The sequence below is a fragment of the Eumetopias jubatus genome, unplaced genomic scaffold (genome assembly GCF_037043125.1).
Source record: "Eumetopias jubatus isolate StellerSeaLion01/CBP00866 unplaced genomic scaffold, mEumJub1_p1.0 scaffold_10, whole genome shotgun sequence".
In the NCBI taxonomy this organism is placed as follows: Eukaryota; Metazoa; Chordata; class Mammalia; order Carnivora; family Otariidae; genus Eumetopias; species Eumetopias jubatus.
Window position 1 is genome coordinate 120069055 of NW_028274816.1, and position 19459 is coordinate 120088513.

Consider the following 19459-nt stretch of genomic DNA (forward strand, 5'->3'; position numbering starts at 1 on the left):
AAGACCGTGTGGAAAAATGAGAAGAGAATATCCTCTTTAGAACAAGGGCTGAAGAATACTCCCATCACAGGAAAAGGAAATGAGTGAGAATTTCAAGATAGCCTTCAAAGAAGATTGAGAACGAATGGAACATGGAACGGGGCGGGGGGAGAGACAGAGACAGAGAGAGAGAGTCCTATCGAGGAAGTCCAGGCAAGTAGGTGTGTTTCAGGGTGGAATGAGTCAACAGTATCAAAGGAGTACAACAAAGTAATGACTAAAGAATGTTCACTGGTAAATTGTATACAGTACACGGTGCATCATCAGTGACCCTGGCCAGGCTGGAGGAAGAGGGTAGTGGGTGTCAGGATATCATGGTGGGTGAATTCTCAGAGTCTACATGAAAATGAAGGCCAGAACATTCACAATCATACCCTTGTCTGATAGAGACCCCCTTCGTGAAGTTATATTTGTGACCATCTTGTATACTAAGGATGTTTGAAGATTCTTTAGAAAAAGTCTCAGTTGAGACATCTAGGCTTCAAAGCTTTAAATTTTTCGTGGTGTATTGGAGCCTCGAATTTAAGCACATTTCATGTTAGTTCATTGTCAAAGACACTATATGCAAACTGGAAACTCTCCTCCATGTGTAAAAGGTCTTGAGTCATTTGTCAGAAGAACCTCAGCAGATTTTATCACCATCTCTTATCCTTTTAGGCCTAAAGGAAAATTACTAATTTAGTGATAAGTAAATTTTTTTTTCTAAAAATAAAGAGTTAGAGATTTTGTTCTATCTAAGTATAAACCAAGAAGTTTGAGAAACTAAATGGAGTGGAGAGATTTTCAAAGTATGAACAAAACCAAAATTAATTTCATAAAAAATCAAGTACTCAGATGAACCTGCGCAGAAAGAAAGAAAAAAAAAAATCAGGAAACTCACCAAAGTATTTTTTAGGAGCATTGGCCCTTTCGGGGTTAGAAGAGAACTTTTCAAACTCTTCAAAATATCATATAATTTCTAGAGTTCTTTGCGAGATGGTAATTTAGCGCCGGCTTCTGGCTCCTATCATCAAGATCAACCCTGGAGGAATTATAGAAATATCATGGATGCTAGAATTGACCAGGAAAAGTCTGAGAGCAACCCCTGGGAGAAGGCTATTTTGAACCTCTCTGTGTGTGTGTGTGTGTGTGTGTGTGTGTGTGTGTGTGTGTGTAGAGGTAGCTGCAGCCTGAGGCCAAGGGGCCTAGAATAACTGTAGAAGGTAATTAGGAGGAAAAAAGATTAGATAGATAGATAGATAGATAGATAGATAGATAGATAGATAGATAGATAGATGATAGGAGAGAGGGACAGAGAGAGAGAGAGAGAGAGAGAGGAGATTTGGGTTCTACTCTGCCTCCTCTACCCCACCCCATACACATGATTGCCAGGAGCAATGGTGCAGGAGTCCATAGAGATAAAACCAGGGCAGTAAGGACGATGAGTTAGGGAGTGTGTAGCCTCAGCCCTCCATCACCCCACCCTCCCTTCTCCAAACCCTCAGAGAGAATGATTTACTAAATAGGAAGTGCCCCCTTCCAAAATCTTTCTGGGGTACTGAAAATAAAAGCCCTGCCCTGAGGAGTGGCTTTGCTTGGGAGAGTTATACTAAACCGAAGTGTTTAACCATGATTTCCAGGTGTCTGATTCTGTTCACACTAATGCTGCTTTCCTTCACTCTCTTTGAGTTCATCCAGCTGATGTGAACTAGGATCTGGCTCTTGGCATTGGCCCAGCACAGAGTGTCTGGTATCTCCAGGGGAACCTGAGGCCCCTCACCAAAATCACAACAGCCCCTTGTACCAGACTATTTACCGAGAAAGTCAACAAAATGGGTTGGGTATCATTGGAGGCAGTTATTAGAAGAGTCGGACCAAGAATTTGAAATAAATGTAATAAATAGAGTACAAGAGATAAGAAGACATTAGAAATATGAAATGAGAATGGAAATAATAAGAACCAAGTGGAACCATCAGGTAGGGAAAATATAATAGACAAAGAACATAAGAGATGAGATCAATCACAGAATGGAGAGAGAAAACACTGATTCCTGAGTTAGGTCATCAGATCGAGGACCTCTTACAGAAAGAAGCTGGAAAGGATAAAGAACTAGAAAATATAAAGCAAGGTTCAAAGATATAGAGAGTAGGTAAAGAAGCCTCATCTGGGAGCACCTGGGTGGTGAAGTCTGTTGAGTGCCGGACTCTTGGTTTCAGCTCAGGTCATGATCTCAGGATTGTGAGCGAGCCCCACGTCAGGCTCCTCACTCAGTCGGAGTGCGCTTGGGACTCTCCCTCGCCCTCTGCCCCTCCCCTGCTGCGTGCTCTCTCTCTTTCTGAAATAAATAAATCTTACAAAGGGTGGGAGGGGTGCCTGGGTGACTCTGTTGGCTAAGCATCTGCCTTTGGCTCAGTGTCCTGGGATCGAGCCCCTCATTCGGCTCCCTGCTCAGCAGGGAGCCTGCTTCTCTCTCTACCTGCTGCTCCCCCTGCTTGTGCTCTTGCTCACGCTCTCTCTGTCAAATAAATAAAATCCTTAAAAAAAAAGGGGGGATCATCCAGATAATATTAGTCCCAGGTGGAGAGCAAACCACTCCCCTCCACAGTCCCACTTTTTCCTTTTTTTTTTTTTAAGTAGGCTCCAAACCTGCATGGAGGCCAACACCAGGCTTGAACTCAGGACCCTGAGCTCAAGACCCGAGCTAAGATGAAGAGTCAGATGCTTAACACTAACTAAGCCACCCAGGCACCATCTTTCCCCCGCCACTTTTTCCTTTCCTTCACACACACACACACACACACACACACACTCCCACCAGGACATTAGTGGAAAAATTGGTGACATTTCAATAATGTCTATAATTTAATTAATAATAGCGTACCGATGTTCATGTCCTATTCTGACTCATTCTACTATGATTTTATGATGTTCATATTAGGGGAAACAGAGTGAGGGACCTAAGGAGCTTGGTACTATTTTTATAACTCTTTTCGGTCTAAATTAGTTCAAAATCAAAAGGTTTTTAACATTTGGTGTCCTACATTTTCCGGTTTACTTTCTCCCACTGGTAAACCTACAGTCAATGTTCTTTTTTTTTTTAATTCTGGAAAAACAAGAGGAGGAAACATAGATTTTATCACCTACAAACTGTTAGCATAGTGATGTATGCTATCTCGTCTTTTTTTTCTAAGAAAAAAAATTTTTTTTTGCAGCGGATTTTTTAACGTTTCTTTTTGCTGCTCATTGAAGAGGCAACTCTAAGATCCCACCACAAAGACATCTATGCTCTCTTCTTGAAAATTGTCCAAAAGTGAGAATGAGAAAAGAAATGCCGGGAGGTACACCAGCAGACCTCAGCGTTGGTGAGGAAGGGCTAAGGGCTGCCGAGCTCAGGAGACGTGAGGACACCAGGAGAGAGAACGTGCAATTGTGGGTTTTGGCACAACCACCAAATGAGAAGTTCTCTGCGTTGAGCGAGCAGCTTATAGACCTTGAGGAGGAAACTCCATCACCAGCTGTTTGAACAACCAGATGGGCGGCAGAGGTGAGTTTCAGGAGTTTCCCTATCTCTGGGTTGACAGCAAGCGTTGCCAAAAGAGACACCTCATCTTTACAATCACTCTTCAGGGCTGAATAACATCTGTGGAAGACAAACCGCCCTGCTGCTGCCAATATTTAGCTTCAAAAAGAGGAAAGCTGGGATGCCTGGGTGGCTCAGTCGTTAAGCATCTGCCTTCAGCTCAGGTCATGATCCCGGGGTCCTGGGATCGAGCCCCGCATCGGACTCCCTGCTCAGTGGGGAACCTGCTTCTCCCTCTACCTGCTGCTCCTCCTGCTTGTGCTGTCTCTATCTCTGGCAAATAAATAAAATATTTATTTAAAAAAAAGAAAGAAAAGAAAAGAGGAAAGTTACACCAATCCTCATAACAGTTATAAAACCCTGTGCCCTGTTTCCTGTGACCAGGGAAAGTTTGGTGCCCCCCAAGCATTGCCCTGGACCCTTCCCACAATATAGAGCTGCAAGCAGTTCAGTCCAGAATACAAGGATCGAACCCTGGGGAAAAGCAAAAAGAAAACAAACGGATAAAAAAGCCCCTGGATACGTGTGAAGGGAGAGCCCGGGGATGACAGCCGGGGAGTGGCACTAAAGGGTCCCCAATCAGGACCCAAGGGCAGAGGGCTCAAGGGGAATATGTCCTGAAGACAGGAAATCTGAATTGACGTTAATGGATGGTATACTTTAATGTATTGACACTTAATGTGATTAACAACAAAAACAAAACGTTTCCTCGTTTGAGGCAGAGGATTTGGAGATAAGTTTGTGTCACATACATAGAAAACTAGACAAAAAGTAAGATGATTGTAAATTCTGAGCAAAGCAGAAAATTGTACGGGAAGTAAAATGCGGTCGTAGTATATCACCTAGCCCAGCTGTGACTAGAGAGTCATAACAAGGCAAATGCTGAATATTTTTCTAACCCCAAATGGTGACATTGGTAGGATGTGGGGACAGGAAGCTAGGGAGGGAAGGTAAATGAACTAAGTCTTTCATAGACAAATAGATGGTATGTATACAAAACTGAAAATGGCACTGTTTGGAAACGGAGGTATATACCAAAAGAAATATCAAAGTGTTCGCCTTTGGGGAGCAGGAAAGAGGGCAGGCAGGAAACTGCTGATTTTATACTAAAGCCTTGCAGAACTATTTGACCAACTTGCCATGTGCATAATGCAACTCTGATTTTTTAAATTTATAAATATTCTTATTATAATATAATTATCTGGAAAGTAGTAGGCAGCATGTTGTCTGCTATTATGGAGTGCTTTTTTCCATATAAACTGGCTCTCTCTATAATCTGTGTTTTATAGTCCCATATTCTTGAATGTAAAAGGCCACACACTTGACAGTCCAAATAATAATAATTCTGACCCTCTTGCATCTTCTAAGTTTTGAGTTTTGGGGATCTGGCATTTGTGTTCTCCAGAGCAACTAGTGAAATTGCAGTGCCTGGCCCTGAAAAGTACCATGAGTATAGTTTTCTGAGTGTAAAATAAACAGATTACGTCCCTTTATAGCTTAGACTAGCCGGTGTGACTCAGCTTGGCTGAGCTGTCTTTCCAAATGCTATTTCTAGCAAAGGAGAATTGTGTGAACACCCGGACTATAGAGACTGTTGCTGCGTCCCAAGAAAGCAAATCCCGAACTGCTAAAAAGCCCGCTCTCTGGATGTGTTGTTTAACTAAATGATGTGCAATTCTGACAACATTTAAATCTACACCTGTTTTCCCGGACGTGCTATCCACTTGCAAAGTTGCTTTTTCAAGCCAGGAGAAGGAAGGAGAGCATTTCCCTGTCTCCCATATGCATGAAGATAATAAAACCTCTGCTTCTGCTTAGTTTCTGAGGAGCATGGGAGTTTTGTGTTTCATTTAAATTAACATTTCTAACCCGGAACTGCTGTCAAGCTAGGGGGCTGACCTTCTCTACTGGTTTGGGCGCTGGGAACCATCACCCCACCCCCATGCCACCAGGCGGAATCAGTTCCCCTGGGGCCAACCAGCATATGCTCTGCTCTCCCAGCCACAGGTGACACCAGCTCGGCAGCAGTGGCTTCTCCCTCATCCCTTCCCGTGACCTCTATTACCTTTTTTTTTTATTTTTAATGTTAAGAGTTTATTTACAACACTCCTTTGTTGTACAGAAATATGTAAGCTCAGTGTAACCGGTAGCCGTGGATAGTTATGACTTATTCATCAACCATTGTAAAGCCTGAGGACACTTTCTTTTTTTTTTTTTAAAGATTTTATTTATTTATTTGACAGAGAGAGAGATAGCGAGAGAGGGAACACAAGCAGGGGGAGTGGGAGAGGGAGAAGCCGGCTTCCCGCTGAGCAGGGAGCTGGATGTGGGGCTCGATCCCAGGACCCCGGGATCATGACCTGAGTTGAAGGCAGACGCTTAACGACTGAGCCACCCAGGCGCCCCATGAGGACACTTTCAATTTGTTGGTACAAAATCCCCAAACTTGGTGGACGGCAGAATGTCACAGGAAATACGCTTTTTGGCTGGGTGCATCGGTATCCTGGGGTCTGTACCACAGGCATGTTTTGGGTTTGTTTGTTTTTTTTTAATAACTACCAACTTCATATGAGCCACCCAATCAATCCTAAAGAAGGTCCTAGCACTTTCCCTTCCCAGACCCCAGGGGATATCCTCAGCCCACTTTTCAGTACCCCCAGACTCAGGCTCTGCCCTAGATGATTCTTTTCTAGCTCCCCCACCCACCATGAATAGATGGGAGAGGAAATCTTTCTTCAGGCAGGCCTCAGTCTGTGGGACCATACCCGCAGGAGTATGGTTGATCTTTGGGCTGGGATACACAGACTTTATGGGGTAGCCCAGCACCTACCCGCCACACCCAATGCTGTCCTTCCAAGGCGGTGACTCAAAGGCAATCATCTGGAATACAACCCTTTGTAATAAAATCTCAGGAACCTGTTCGTACCCGAGACTCAAACCTACCTCATTTGGCTCCCAGAACCTTGGCTTACGGTGTGGCTGTTTCCTCTGAAATCTTTCACATTTTATGAAAGATTCTGTGAACCAGGAGGAAATCTCTTACCTTGGTATTTCGATGGATATTGAGAGGGAAAGAGCCCGCTGACCTAGGAACCCCAAAGGTCAGTGCCAGAGAGCCTACTGGCAGAACCACATAGACAAGGGAGGTGACAGAGGTGTCTTCCTCCTTATGGCTTGGTATTTTACTGTATTGGAGCGTTTCCCTTATCTCTATCCCCTTTAGAGGTTATACAGTCCTCCCGGAGATTACTGTGTAAGCTCTCGGTCTGTGAGTAGCACCACAGATGCACCTGCAACTCCCCTTCTGGGCATCTCCCTGCTCTCAGAACCTGGGGAAGGAGGGACGTCCAGGAACTCTGGAGACTCGCGCCTCACCGAGCATCCTTGGACCTGTCCCTGCAAAGGGCCCTTCACTGTCACCCCTGGCTGCCACTGCCTCTCTTCTATCATCCCGAAGCCCCCCTCCTTTCTGTGTGCTCTGGGCTTCCCAGTGCTCGCAGGTGGTGGCATCTGGCTTCATGCCCTGTCCACCCACCCCACGGCCCTGGTCACCCCGGCCTTAAGGCGTCCACGCTGGTCTTTCTGGGGCAGTCTCTGCAGAGTCTGGAGCCAGGAAGCGACCCTGCCTGGCCAGGAGAGTAGTTCGTGGGGCAGTGCCTGCCTCAGCAGTCCCATCTGGCTAACAGTGATCAGGAGGGAGCCACTAGACCTCTGAGGGGTGGGGGGAAGCAAGGTTTTGAGGCCCTGAGCTAAGTTGCTGGAAGAACCTCCCTACCCGTTTACCACCCACTGCGTAGGCACCTCCATGGAGGCACCAGTGTGCTCCAGCCTCCTTGTACCCCAGGGGGAGGCTGCCCAGCTAGGGTGGCATGGAGGTGGGGGGCACCGAGCAACAGCAATATCTACCCGATCTGGGCATCCATGCCTGTTAGGACAACAGTGGTGGCTAAGGTGGGTGGCCCCGGGTGGCCTCCCCACTCAGGCTCTCGTGCCCTCACCCCAGGGGCACTTCCAGCGGATAGGTTCCTGTTTTGACTTGTCCAGATGTGCCCTGTCCCCTACCCAGGGAAGGAAGTGAGTGTTGGCACGGTGGGGAGGAAGTAGGAAATCGAGCCTCCGACTCTTCCCCTTTTGTCTTAGTGATTAATTTCTCTTTTTTAAAAGGTTTTATTTATTTATTTGTCAGAGAGAGAGAGAGCACAAGCAGGGGGAGCCGCAGGCAGGAGGAGAAGCAGACTCCCCGCTGAGCCAGGAGCCCGATGCGGGACTCGATCCCAGGACCCTGAGATCATGACCTGAGCCGAAGTCAGCTGCTTAACTGACAGAGCCACCCAGGCGCCCCTTATCACTGAAATTCTTAGAGCGGATGTGTCAAAGGCAGAGTTTCCTAGCCCCTCCAGGAAGCTGGGATTCAGCGATAGATGGTAAAAGGCGCTGGTGTTGGGGTTCAGGGAAAACAAAAACGAACAAGTATTTCCTGGGCACACACATGGTGCCAGGCCCAACAGGCCCAAGAAGGCGAAGGCGGGAAGGGCTCAGGAGCAGGCTGCCCGCAGAGCTGATTGACCTGGCGTCTCTTGCGGACCACGCACATGGTGGGGGCTCCGGGGTGGTTTAGTCCAATCCCGATTCCACATGCTGCTCTCACGGGCGCCCCCCTGCCAATCCACCTTGCAACCTCGGCATACAGAAGTTTCTTCTTTTCACCACTGCCTGCTTTCCTGCCCAGAAGCCTTAAGCCTTAAACACACTGAAGCCAGATGGCCGCCATGTCTTAGGGGAAATTGCAATTTCATTAATGCCAATATATCCATTTTCTATGGACATTGGGGTTACTTCCACTTAGAGAACGATCACAAAAAGTGTTCTCTATGAAAACCAGCACAGCTCAACATCCGGATATGATAGCACTAACTTCTTTATTCACACACCTGTTAGATCTTACCTTACCACAAAATCCATTTTCCAAAATACAAAGAATTCAGCCCATTATCCTGGCCTTTGGAATGGGTACTGAAAGAATTATCCAACTTGTCTTCCGAATCACAGATGAAAATTATTCTAGGAATTTCTGGAACATGATAGATGTAAGGAGACAGCAAGAGAGCCAATGAAACATCCAAACTGTCCTAGGGCCAAGGGGAAGGTCGACAACTCAGGGAACACTCGTCTTTCTTTTATATGGAGACTTCATTGTCACTGCTAAGATCACCCACTGAAATGACACCCCTTGAGTTCCCAGCTTAGGACTCTTCATACTACAGGACCAGCCCCAGCAGCTGTGTGGGCCCCTAAGACACTGGTTTAATGAAGCCATAATCCATGCACTTGATGAGACATTCCCGGGCTGTCTGCACCACCGCCGCCTTCTTCTCATCTGGCTCTTGTTTGCCCACGACAGTCAGGATCTCCAGCAGCTCACTCTCCACCAGCTTCTTGGCCAGCTCAGCATCAGCTGCCAGCAGGTTATAGGCAATGACCAGGCCCCGGTGTTGGACTGACAGCCGGTCGTGCAGGCAAAGCCGCTGGAGGATCTCCAACCACTGAGTTGTCTGGAGGGCAGAGGTGGATAAAGAAGGATTAGAGAAATCAGTGGAGGGATGGCGGAGGGACATTTGGGACAAGGTAAACAGAAGGCAAGCATGTATCTGGTTATGTGCATGGGACTCAACATACGCCTACCTGAGCCCATTGGGACTAGCTCACAGATGCCCACCTCCTTACCAGAGCCAGGTGGGAACCCAAAAACTAGAAGGAACTTGACATAATCCAATCCCTTTCATATTATAAATGGAGAAACTGAGGCGTAGGAAGGGGAAGTAACTCAGCTATGATCACACACGCGAAAACAGTAGAGAATAAACACCCACCTGTCCATTTTTTTTTTTAAACATCTGGAGAAGCAAAGGGACAGACCCACTGCATGCCTGATTGGAATAGGGATGGAGGGTGTTCAGAAAGGAGGATTCTAACCCTGGGCACACGGGCAATGCCTGCTTCTGCCAACCCAAGTGCCCTTAGAGACATGAGCTCCAGGCACGCCTGGGGCTTGCGCTCCACCAGTCCGGACTGCAACTGGAATTAATACTGGAGTCTGGAGCACAGCCTCTCCTCCATCCCTCCCCCATCCCTCTTCTCCATTCCCAGTTGTGAAGCAGCCCGACTACTGTGCATGTGGAAGGCAGGACTCTAGACCATCTGATCACCCCAAGAGACAAGAGTTGGAGCTAACAATAGAACCAGGAGGCTTGACTTTACAGAATTCAACAGAGACACATGAGCGGCAGAGAAGAATAGTTATTGGTATGGGTTTTGGAGTCAGAGAGACCAGCTCAGGTCCCAGGTTAGTCACTTACCAAATATGACCTTAGATCAGTTTTTTAACCTCCCCAAGTTTCAGGAGCCCCTCCATCATCTGGTATACCTACTTCTTCACATTGTGATGATTTAGTGCATGGACAGAGCTTAGCACGGGGGCTGGAGCATAGTAAGAGCTCAACAAAGAGAAGTGGACAGAGATGATGATTTTACCCACTAATCCAAGGATTTCCCCTTTGCTTCCTTGTACCTGTTACCTCACCCTCCATTTGTCAACAGGGACAGCTTCCTACATGGACCACTCTCAAATGGGGAGACAGGCACAGAGGGGAAGAAAAGACGAATTATTGGCTTTTTGGCTTCTAGGCAGATTTTGTCAAATCTGCACCAAGCCTCCTACCACAAGAAAAGGAAATGAAAATCTATCTAGCTGTGGTAGGATTCAGGGAAGGTTTAAGGTTGATGGGTAATATAACAGGTCCGTGCCATTGCTCCCAGGCACAGAAATGTAGCCAAGATTTCAGAGCCCCTCAGGAAGAAAAGAAAGAAGTGGCCAGGAGACGGTCAGCAATACTGAAGGATTCCAATCCCTTCCCAACTACCTGGCAGTGTGGCCTTGGGCTAGTTACTTTTCTGCACTCAGTTTTCCTCTCCGGTCAATAGGGATAATAATAACCATACCCACCACCCAGGGTTGTTGGGAGGATGGAATAACTTAATAAATGTAAACGTTTAGAGCATCATCTAAAGCCCAGGAAGTGGGTGAGTCACAGAAGGCCCTGTGGGAGTCTGTTGATTGAAGTTGTGTGACCAGTTACTTCAGCAGAGGCCATTGTAGGGCGGGGGTTTCAAAGTGTGGTCTCCAGGCCAGAAGCACCCCACCTAATTTACTGATTCATAATAGCTAGGGGAAGTATTTTAACCAGCCCTCCAGGTGACTCACCTTACAGTTTTGAGAAATTTGCCTTAGGGGGCAATGCTAAAACCCAAGGACCAACCAGGAAGAGCTACATCTGGCAGAGAGACCCTTCTCTGGTGCCAGACAGCATAAGCACCTGTGCAACTCAGAGAAGGCATGTGTGCAAACACACACACACACACACACACACACACACACACACACACACACACACACACACACCTTAAACTGACTACCTAAAAGAGCCTGCCAGGGGAACCTGCATGGCTCAGTGGGTTAAGCGTCCGACTCTTGATTTCATCTCAGGTCATGATCTCAGGGTCATGAGATAGAGCCCCACCTTGGGCTCCCTGCTCAGTGAGGAGTCTGCTTGAGGTTCTCTCTCTCTCCCTCCCTCCCCCCTGTGTGCGCTCACTCTCTCTAAAATAAATAAATCTTAAAAAAAATAAATAAGAGCCTGCCTTTAAAGCAAACGAGTACATTTGAATTGAGATGCTTACATTTTTTGTCTTCAGTGGAGTTGATGCCCACAAACTAAGTTCAGTTCGGTGAAATGAAGACATTTTCATTTTGCACTGCCATGTTCGTGATTGCGCATATACCACTTTGCTGAGACAGCCACAGTCCCACCAAAGGATCTGAGCATCATGTTCACATAAGAGGATCTGCCATCTCTTTGCCAAACCACAAGCTCCCTACGGTACCCCCACCAAGTCCATGGTCTTCTTGGGGAGCTCGGGGGTGCCACAGCAGTAGCTAGTGTTAGTGTGGTCCTCCTTGTTATCATTCTGAAGTACTGAGCTATAAGCACCACCAAAGTCACTGGGTGAAACTACAGTGGGAGGGACCCAAGTTAGCTCATGTGGGAAGTCCCCACAATGGATGTAAGAGGCCACACAGTGTAGACCCTCCTTCTAAGGTGGGAGGAACAGATACCCGGGGACCTGAAAAGTGTTAGCATGGAGGCTGGTCTCCCCGCAGAGGATCACACAAGGCAGTCCCCTTCCTGCCCCCAGGACCCACTCTCACCACTTGGGTCATCTTGAGGCACAGTTTCTTATGTGCTGCCGTCAGCATGGCCAGCGCCCCTGCGGCTGCATTCTGCACCTTGTCATCATCCTCCCCGCAGAGCAGCACCACCAGCTTCAACCGGTCATTCCCATCAGCCAGGAACCTCTCCTGTACCTATGGGAGCGAGGCAGGTACGTGGCTCAGACAAAAATTACCCCACCTGCCAGCCTGGAGAGGGAAAGAGGCACCTGAAGCCATGTTCTCTGACCCAAGATTCTTCAGAGCTTTCCTTTGAGCAGCTGGCCCACACCACCTCCCCCAGGAAGTCTCCTCTGATTAGCTGGATAAAGGGGCTATAAACTTCTCCAGGTACAAAGTTAAAGAGATAAGGATAGTGCTACCACCCCTGTTTGCATTCAGCTACCCACACCAGGGGAAAGGGCAGGCACACACCCATGAATGGCAGATGTTGCCCAAAGAGCCATGTTTCACTTCTCTTTGGGGAAGCCTGGTATGCTTCTCCCACAACAGATAGGCCTTCAGGGTCTGCCATAAAATGACTTTGCAGTCCCTGAAGGCGCAGGGGTTGGGCAAGAGCAGGGGACAGAGCGAGAGCTGCTGTACCATTCAACCGGAGAGGGATGAGCTTCCCAAGGACCCTAAAGCCAGGAGTAGAGCCTCCTAGGGCCCAGGGCCCTGACATGTCTCAGGGTTCACCGATCCCCACCACCACCACCTGCTCCACAGTAAAAGCTGGTTGGTCACATTTAAGGGCATTTTGTTGGGTCAGGTTTCCTAGAAGTGGAGCTCTGAAAGGGTCAAAGGTCGGTCATGGCTGCCCAGGTTATGACCCTCCCCCTGCATCTCCCTGAAGCCGGAGCAGTGGTCCTCAGAGGCAAGAGGATGACAGAGATGGTCAGTGCATGGGGCACAGTGGTGACTGGGAAGCAGATACCCCCAAAGGACTACATCCCTCTCCTCTCACATGTAGATGTGGCCATAAACTAGTTCTCATCATGGAACGTGAAAGGAAGTGATAGGGGTTGCTTCCAGGCCACCATGGCGGAGAACCATAGGGGCCTTTCCTGTGGTCTCTCTCCCCATTCAAGTGGAGACCACTCCCAGAGTGGCAGAGAGGGAGACAATTCTTTTTTAGGGTGGGGGGTTGCGGATAGTTCTTGATGGTCGAAGAAGCCTGGATCCAAGTCATCGCTTAGAAGAAAGCCACTGGATCCAAACGTGAGCAAGAAGTGATGTGAGTGAGAAATGAATTTCTATCCTGTTGGGACCACTGTTTATTTTGATTGGGGTTGTTGTAGCAGCTGATGTTCCCAGAGGAAGCCTGTCTCCCTTTCCCATCGTCCCTCCCCTCCGCTTTCTTTGGATATACTCTCTTCTCCCACGAGGCTGCCAGCCCCCCAGGCCAGCCTCAGGCCAGCTCCCCGGTGGATCCTGTTTAGATTGACTGACTGATTGACTGATTGATTTGATTTGATTTGATTTGATTTATTTTACTTCAACAGGCTTTCCTTGGTTGGGTTTTCATTCTATACCAGTGGGAAGATCCAAGACCTTGAGGTAAGAATTGAGAGAAAAGAGAGCGGGTCTCCCACTAAGCCCTATATGAGGGCCCAAAAGGGCCACTTAGCCTGTGTTCAAGAAGGGCCTCAGATTTGGCCCTATTGTTACCTCTGATGAGGTTATACCTACAGGCATAGCATTACTCTGGCAGGACAGAAAGAAGAAGACATTCATTCACCATATGGTTATAATTTCTCCCCATCACTGGACCGTGAAGCTATTGGCATGTTCTGAATTCATTTTATTTATATAAATCCTATAATTACTCTGTGAAGAACACAGTTATAGTGCACTGCAGTTTCCAGGGGAACAGCAATAGTTCATTAAATGTTAACATTTAAAATATCCTGGGGCGCCTGGGTGGCTCAGTCGTTGGGCATCTATCTGCCTTCGGCTCAGGTCATGATCCCAGGGTCCTGGGATCTAGCCCCGCATCGGGTTCCCTGCTCAGCAGGAAACCTGCTTCTCCCTCTCCCACTCCCCCTGCTTGTGTCCCCTCTCTCTGTCAAAAAATAAATAAAATCTTAAAAAGATATATTTATTCTAAAAAAAATTTAAAATATCCTAAAATTGTTTGTATCTGTGTTTGTTTTTCTCATTTTTTTATGTATGGGGAGCTTCAATAAAATGTAAGTGGTCTAGCCTCTTTTGGCCTCTAAGAGGCCCTGGTCTTACATCCTTCTCTGCTAAAAGATTATTCAGACATAAATAACTTAGGGAAATAGTACCTTCCATCTCACTCAGCTCAAGCTAGGGGTTAAACCCTTAGCTAGGAACAATACTATTTTGTGTGTTTTCCTTGTCTCCTTGGTACATGTATTCTTCTCAGGGTCCCTACAGGGAAGGGGGCTGCACTCCAGGAGAGATACAGGGGTTCCTGGGTTCTCTGGCAAAAGGCTACCTTAATACCACTGTAACCCTCAATCTCATGCCAGGCCCTGCTGTGTGGCTTGACTCTTCATGCCAAGATCACTCCCCGCCCCCATCCTGAGCCCGCCCCCATCCCGAGCCCACCTCACCTCCTTGTTCACCACCATATTGCACATGCATTCAGTGGCTGCCTGCCGCAGCTGGTCATGATTCTCGAACATGTAGTTCTCAATGTCAGGCAAGGCCCTCTCCTTAAAGATCTTCTGCCTAGGGTGTCAGAGGTGGGGAAGGGAGGCCACTGAGTCCTCCGTGGTGAGCATTTGGAGTTTTTGGCCACCCAAGGGCCATTCCGCCCTGCTGGTGTTTCCCTCCCACATCCTCAGCCAGCATGGTTTGGATGACATTGATCCTGCCCCCCAGTTCCAGGAAGGGCACCAATGGGCATAAACTAAATGACAGCATAGCATCCTGGCCATAGCCATGGGGTCTGGGATGAACATGTCAGCAGGCTAGATTCTTCTGGGTTTTTTTTGCTGCAGAAGAGAAACTCTTTCTCTCCTGCTGGACATGAAGCCAAGAAGATGTGAGGTCTGGAGTGACCCTTGTGATCGTGACAGAGGGGAAGAATCCATTTGGGAATTAAGACAACACAGGCAGGAGAAGTGGACGGAAGTGGGAAAGTGGGGAGTAGTAGGGAAAGTAAAGAAGAATAGAAAGTAGGGAAGGGGGAAGCTTTGTAACGCCTGCATCAAGCCGCAACCGCATGTGGTCACCCCAGACTTTTATTTACATGAGTCATTAAATTCCTTTTATGCTTAAAACAGTTGCAGTTGAGTTTTCTGCTCCTTGCAACTGAACGAATTGTAACCTAATTCTCTCAACCATCCCCTTGCTCCCAGGAAGGAATCCCCACCCATCCATTGGGTATCTTTTTTACCACTTTAGTCAGAAAGAAGTGTCTTTATGATCTCCTTTGCCTTCACACGTTCACTATGGGCTAACTCAAATCCCTTCCACTGCAAGTGCCTACCCGCCTTCGATCCTGTCCTCAGAGGAAAGCACACACACTACATATGAAACATTCTGAGGCGCCTCCCTCCACACCCGCTCCCTCCCTCCCCACCTCACTCACCGGAGTTTGTCACTCCGCCCAGACAGATTCGTGAGGCCCAGGAGAGCCTCATAGTTCTGGAGCCCATCCCTCTGTGTGTCCAGGAGACTCACGAGAGGCCGCACCACCTCATACACCTGTGTGGAAGGGTCAAGAAGTAGGTCGGGCGGAGACCATGTGCCCCCAGACCCTACCATTTATAGGTGCCCCGCTTTAGAATTTCCAAAATGCTTGTCCACCCGCTGTCTGATGCAGCTTTCACAATGACCCTGAGAAGCAGGACTGTTTCCCTTACTTTGCAGACGAGATAACCCCAGTTTCTAAGAGGACAGTCCTGTTAAGTCAGAAGCAGAGCCAAGCCTGGAGTCCAGGCACCTCCAGTTCACTGGCCTCTGTGTGATGGCACCATGCCCCCTCCCAGGCTGGGGGTAGGGTGACAAGGGGAAAGGTCCCTGGGAGCAGAGGAGACTCCTCCCATTGCCCCATCCCACCTACCCCGGCACCTGGCACCCACCCGTTCCCCCGGGAAGGCGATGTCCGGATTAGAGACGGCGGCGATCTTTGCCAGAGCGTGGGCGGCCTTCACCTTGCCCACGTCCGTGCCCTCCAAGGCCAGGGGAATCAGTGCCTGCAAGAGAAGGCACGGTCACTCCTCCGTTTTGGACACCGAAGGCCTCTCTTCCCACCCTCCCTCTCCAGCTGTCCGCCTCTGCAGTACAAGCAAGGCTTGAGCATCACAGAGAACGATTAAATACAGAATCAGAGATTCACTCCCTTGCTTCCCGGCACACTTCGATGTCTTCACCTACACTCTCCGCCACCCATCCACACTGCTGGTTTTTGGAGAAACAAATGGATCTGTGTTGATCCCCTGACTTAAGTCAAATCTAATCATCACAGCAGCCACTTCCTGAGTGGCTACTATGAGCCAAAACTTTAAATGTATTTTCTGTAATCCTCGTGACATTCTGCAGAGTGATTGTGCAATTCCCCCCTCCCATTTTACAGATGAAACTGGCTCGGGGAGATTGAGTAATTTGCCCAAAGTTCTGCAGCTAAAAAGGGGACAAGCAAGAATGCAAAGATCAATAGTCCACGGTCTGTGCAACTGTACCAGGCTTCCTTCCAAGAGCAAGGAGGCTAACTGGGACTCCACACCATAAAATCAGGCAGAAGACAGTTTGGGGCCATTAGCGACAGGACAGTATTCCGGGAGGTTGGGTTGGGGCACAGGGTACATTATTCTTGGGCCAGGCAAAGAGCAAGCGCGCGCGCACACACACACACACACCCACACACACACACACGCTCCTCCCCATGGATCACCTTCTAGGATGGCAAACCTTATCCCACCAATTACCTTGCCACCACCTTGAGCCACAATGGTTCCTCGGTCTTTAGGGTTATCACAGAGTGCCAGGAATACCCTGTAGGGCGAGGATGAAGGACACAAAATGTGCACCCTTCCCAGGCACCCGCAGGCCAGCCAGTCAGACCTGGTGAAGCTCTAGAAAGTGCTGCACCTGCCCCCAGCATTAGCCACCTTGGCCAATACTGCCATGGATATAAGGAGCTGGGAAGAAAGTGAAGCCAAGTGAGGCTGCCAAGAGCCACCCCCTCCCTATTTGGGGAGACAACAAATGGCTCCTTGCTGCCCATCAGCCAGGAGAAAATCTTCAACCTGGATGCACCCCAGGACCTCCATGATCTGGCCCTTGTCCCCCTCTCCAGTCTTACTAGCACTACTCCCTCCTGTGCACCCCATGTTTCAGACATACTGTAGGAGAACCCCATCTCATTCACTCCTTCTCCCTCTGTCCTCAGTGTCTGTAGATGCTGTCCCTTCTGCCCAGAACCATTCCTCCCTGGCATTTGGGTGGCTCCGTGTCTCCCCTCAGGGTTCCACTGAGTTGTCACATCCTCCAGGAAGCCTTCCTGGTTTGCCCTCCCACCTACCTCCAGCCTGGCTTGTGCTCCAACCAACCCTCTGTGCCGTAACTGGGAGGCTGTCTGCCTCCTCATCACACTGCACAGAAACTGTGCCTTTTGTCTGTGGAAGAGCAGGTGCCCCACAGGGCCTGGGAGACAGGTAACCAGGATGGACAGTGACCTCTTTCCACCCAATGCAAACGTCCACCTGTGATCCCTGCCCCGCCACGTCACTTTTCGATGTTGATCCCCTTCCGTCTCCTCTCCAGGCCCCCCAATGACTCATTCGCTCATTTACACCCTTGCCACCTCTATCCCCGCCCAGCCTCCCGCCCGCAGACCCCTCGGACCCCAGCCCTGGCCCGCTGCAGCCCCACCTGGCCAGCAGCTCTTTGGTCTGGTCGGTGAGGATGGCACTGTCCGCTTTCACCATGCAGGCCAGCGCGGAGGTGACCCCAGCCTTCAGAAGCCGCTTCACACGCATGTCTATAAAGTCCTTCTTGTCCTGGGGAGATGAAAGGGTGGCGGTGGGGAAGGAGCCTGGGCACCAGGCCAAACTATATGGGAACCAAAGGTGGTGCATTTCTGACTGCTAGTGGCAGGCTGAATGATGGCCCCCAAAGGTGTCCACATCCTAAACCCCAGAACCTGTGGCCGGTACCTCACACAGCAAAAAAAGGACTTTGTAGATAGGATTAAATCAAGGATCTTGAGACAGGGAGATAATCCTGGATTATCTGGGTAGGCCCAACATAATCACGAGGGTCTCAGCAAGAGGGAGGCAGGAGGGTCGGAGTCAATAATAGGTGTGGCAACAGAAGCAAGAAGCTGGAGTGATTTAAGGTCACTAGCCAAGGAAGGTGGCTTCTAGAAGCTGAAAGAGACAACGGAACAGATTATCTTCTCAGAGCCTCCAGAAGGAACCAGCCCTACTGACACCTTGACTTTGGCCCAATGGGACTGATTTTAGACTTCTGACCTGGAAATAGGTCAGCACCGGAAGTTTTAGAACTGGAAGATAATAAGTTTGTGTCGTTTTAGGCCATTACGTTTGTGGCAATTTGTTACCGCAGCAATTAGAAACTGATATACTCTTCCAGATTCCCTTTGCCCAAACAACAGCCAAGGGGGTGTCTGGCATGTTCTCCTCTTCCTTGCCCCCTCCCCCACTCCCAGTACAGAGCCTGAGCATCTGGTGTGGCAAGAAAATCATCCCAAAGATCTTCATCTACAGAGAAGTGAAATCGAAGAGATCATCCAAAACCCTAGATGACCCATACATTCCTTTTTTTGCAAAGGTTGGCTTTTTATTGGCAGGGGGAGTGGCGAAGTTGGATTGGGAAGTTGAGGGATTAGGCAAGAGGGAGAGGGGCTAGGGAGCAGATAAAGTTGACATAACAATGGATTGGGTTGTGCTGGAAATGCAAAGTCTGCCCCCGGGGTTGAACAGTCTCTACAGATAATTCTTGAAGTGGCTGGGAACAGGCTGGCCGTCATGGGCAATCTCTAGAAGCCACATTTGAACTTTACAGCAGAAGAATATGCTATATACCCTTGCCTGCATGAACCACTATGCAGCTTTAAAAACTGATTCCGATAAATTAAAAAAAAAGGGGGGGGCACCTGGGTGGCTCAGTTGGTTGAGCAACTGTCTTTGGCTCAGGGCACGATCCCAGAGTGCTGAGATCGAGTCCTACATCGGGCTCCCTTCTCAGCGGGGAGTCTGCTTCTCCCTCTGACCCTACCCCCTCTTGTGCTTTCTCTCTCTCTCTCTCTCTCTCAAATATATAAATTAAAAAAAATAAAATCTGAAAAACTGATTCCGAGAATGACATAGCAGGTGGCAGGGATTAAGGAGTGCACTTGTGATGAGCACCGGGTGATATATGGAAGTGTTGAATCACTAAATTCTACACCTGAAACTAATATTACACTGTATGCTATCTAACTGGAATTTAAATAGAAACTTAAAAAAAATAATGGCGTAGCAATATGGAAAACACCTATTTTCCCAAAATTGGGCACAAAATAATAACAACATTCTGATTATAACTATGAAAAGAAAAAAGATGCACAGAGAAAAACAGCCTCTGGTAGGTAATATAATATACCAAAATGCTG

The 19459-nt window shown here is 48.5% G+C and overlaps 1 protein-coding gene across 3 annotated transcripts in view; it reads right to left on the reverse strand.

Annotated features, from left to right (window-relative positions):
• Positions 1-7788: 7788 nt before the first annotated feature.
• Positions 7789-19459, reverse strand: part of UNC45B (unc-45 myosin chaperone B) — a 30111-nt gene continuing 18440 nt past the window's right edge. For all 3 annotated transcript variants that reach the window (XM_028108990.2, XM_028108989.2, XM_028108991.2), the window contains 7 exons: positions 17716-17843; positions 16770-16836; positions 15924-16037; positions 15431-15546; positions 14448-14565; positions 11866-12021; positions 7789-9151 (listed from right to left, as the gene is read on the reverse strand). In XM_028108990.2, the coding sequence (XP_027964791.1) occupies positions 8891-9151; positions 11866-12021; positions 14448-14565; positions 15431-15546; positions 15924-16037; positions 16770-16836; positions 17716-17843 (960 nt within the window). In that variant the 3' untranslated portion in view covers positions 7789-8890. The remainder of the gene's footprint in view (positions 9152-11865; positions 12022-14447; positions 14566-15430; positions 15547-15923; positions 16038-16769; positions 16837-17715; positions 17844-19459) is intronic.